This window comes from Colletotrichum fioriniae (genome assembly GCF_027942845.1).
Source record: "Colletotrichum fioriniae strain IMI 355084 chromosome Unknown scaffold_17, whole genome shotgun sequence".
NCBI classification, from domain to species: domain Eukaryota; kingdom Fungi; phylum Ascomycota; class Sordariomycetes; order Glomerellales; family Glomerellaceae; genus Colletotrichum; species Colletotrichum fioriniae.
In genome coordinates this window covers 478,570-480,087 of record NW_027076853.1, presented here as the reverse complement: position 1 = coordinate 480,087, position 1,518 = coordinate 478,570, and the positions used below count along the sequence as shown (strand labels likewise).

General features: G+C 52.4%; 1 protein-coding gene across 1 annotated transcript; it reads left to right on the top strand.

The window, feature by feature from the left end:
• TSA1 (cTPxI) lies at window positions 1-757 on the top strand (the record flags this gene model as incomplete). Its single annotated transcript, XM_053192258.2, has 2 exons — window positions 1-110; window positions 208-757. 2 exons carry the CDS (start codon window positions 1-3, stop codon window positions 755-757), a joined length of 660 nt encoding a protein of 219 aa, XP_053050422.1.
• Window positions 758-1,518: the final 761 nt, after the last annotated feature.

The following is a 1,518-nucleotide window of genomic DNA, read 5'->3' as shown; positions in this document are numbered from 1 at the left end:
ATGTCTTCCACTGCCTTCGTTCAGCGCCCTGCTCCTGCCTTCAAGGCCACCACCGTCTTCCCCGGCGGCGAGTTCAAGGACATCCAGCTGTCCGACTACCTAGGACAATGGTATGTCGATTCACGCTGAACTAGCCCTAGCGAAAACGGCGCGCCGAAAATGAGACAACCTAAAGCTAACTCAAAATCCTTTTTCTTTTTTTTCCAGGGTCGTCCTCCTCTTCTACCCCCTTGATTTCACCTTCGTCTGCCCGACCGAGATCATCCAGTACAACGACGCGCTGCCCCGTTTTAGCGCCATCAACACCACCGTCCTCGGCGTCTCGACCGACTCCCACTTCTCTCACCTGGCCTGGACCGAGAAGCCCCGCAAGCAGGGCGGCCTCGGCTCCGACCTCCAGCTGCCCCTCGTCGCCGACAAGTCCCACAAGATCTCGCGCGACTACGGCGTCCTAATCGAGGAGGAGGGTGTCGCTCTCCGCGGTCTCTTCATCATCGACCCCAAGGGTATCCTCCGCCAGATCACCGTCAACGACCTGCCCGTCGGCCGCAATGTCGAGGAGACTATCCGTCTTGTTGAGGCTTTCCAGTTCACCGACGAGCACGGTGAGGTCTGCCCCGCCGGATGGATGAACGGCAGCAAGGGTATGAAGGCCGATCCTAAGGGAAGCCTCGAGTACTTCGCGGCTCAGGGCGAGACCAACGGCACCAACGGCCACACCAACGGCAACGGCCAGAAGAGAGCGAGAGTCGAATAAATACCCTTCTGAGTGAGGGCGGCGAACAACGGTACGAGTGTATAGACTATAGATGTAGAAACTAGACTTGTAGAACACCAGAACTGCTATGCCAGATGTAGAAAAAAAGTATCACGCTGGTTGAATCAACCTACAGCATTTCAACCCCAAGTTTCCTGGTCGACATTGGCCGTTTGACGTGATGTCATGTCGGAGATTAATGTAAGCTAAGCTGGTTCAAGGTCAGGGTCAAGAGAGGGCATGTGTCGGTCTGGACCCACCAGTGACATCCCAAGTACATATGTCCCAATCAAGGGCAGTGCTCTGTGTAAAGTCTTATACTAGATTGACTAGAATTACAAAGAAGAAGACAGGAATGCTATGCTGCGCATGTGAAACACACTAGTGTAAAGGAAAGAGTTGTACAGACATAAGGAGATCCTATTTAAGGTACTGTACAGAAATAAGGGAATACCAAGAAGTCTAAAGCCACCAGAACTACAGAGAAGAAAGTACCGTAACCGCTTGTACGCTTCTGTAACGCTTTACTATGCGCGACGTCCATCGCCTATTTGCTATTGTAGAATGGCTTGAGAGTCTCGTCAATCTTTTCTTGGTGTTGCTCTTATGTTTAGTCCGAGTGGATCGACCGCCTTCCCGTAGTTCCTCCCGGTGTCTTCGTTCTTTCTCTTGCTTCTTGACATACTTGGCAGTCTCCTTTGATCCACCTTCAGTAGATGAGGAGGTCACAGCGAGGCCGTCGTCAGTATAGTCTCCATGGA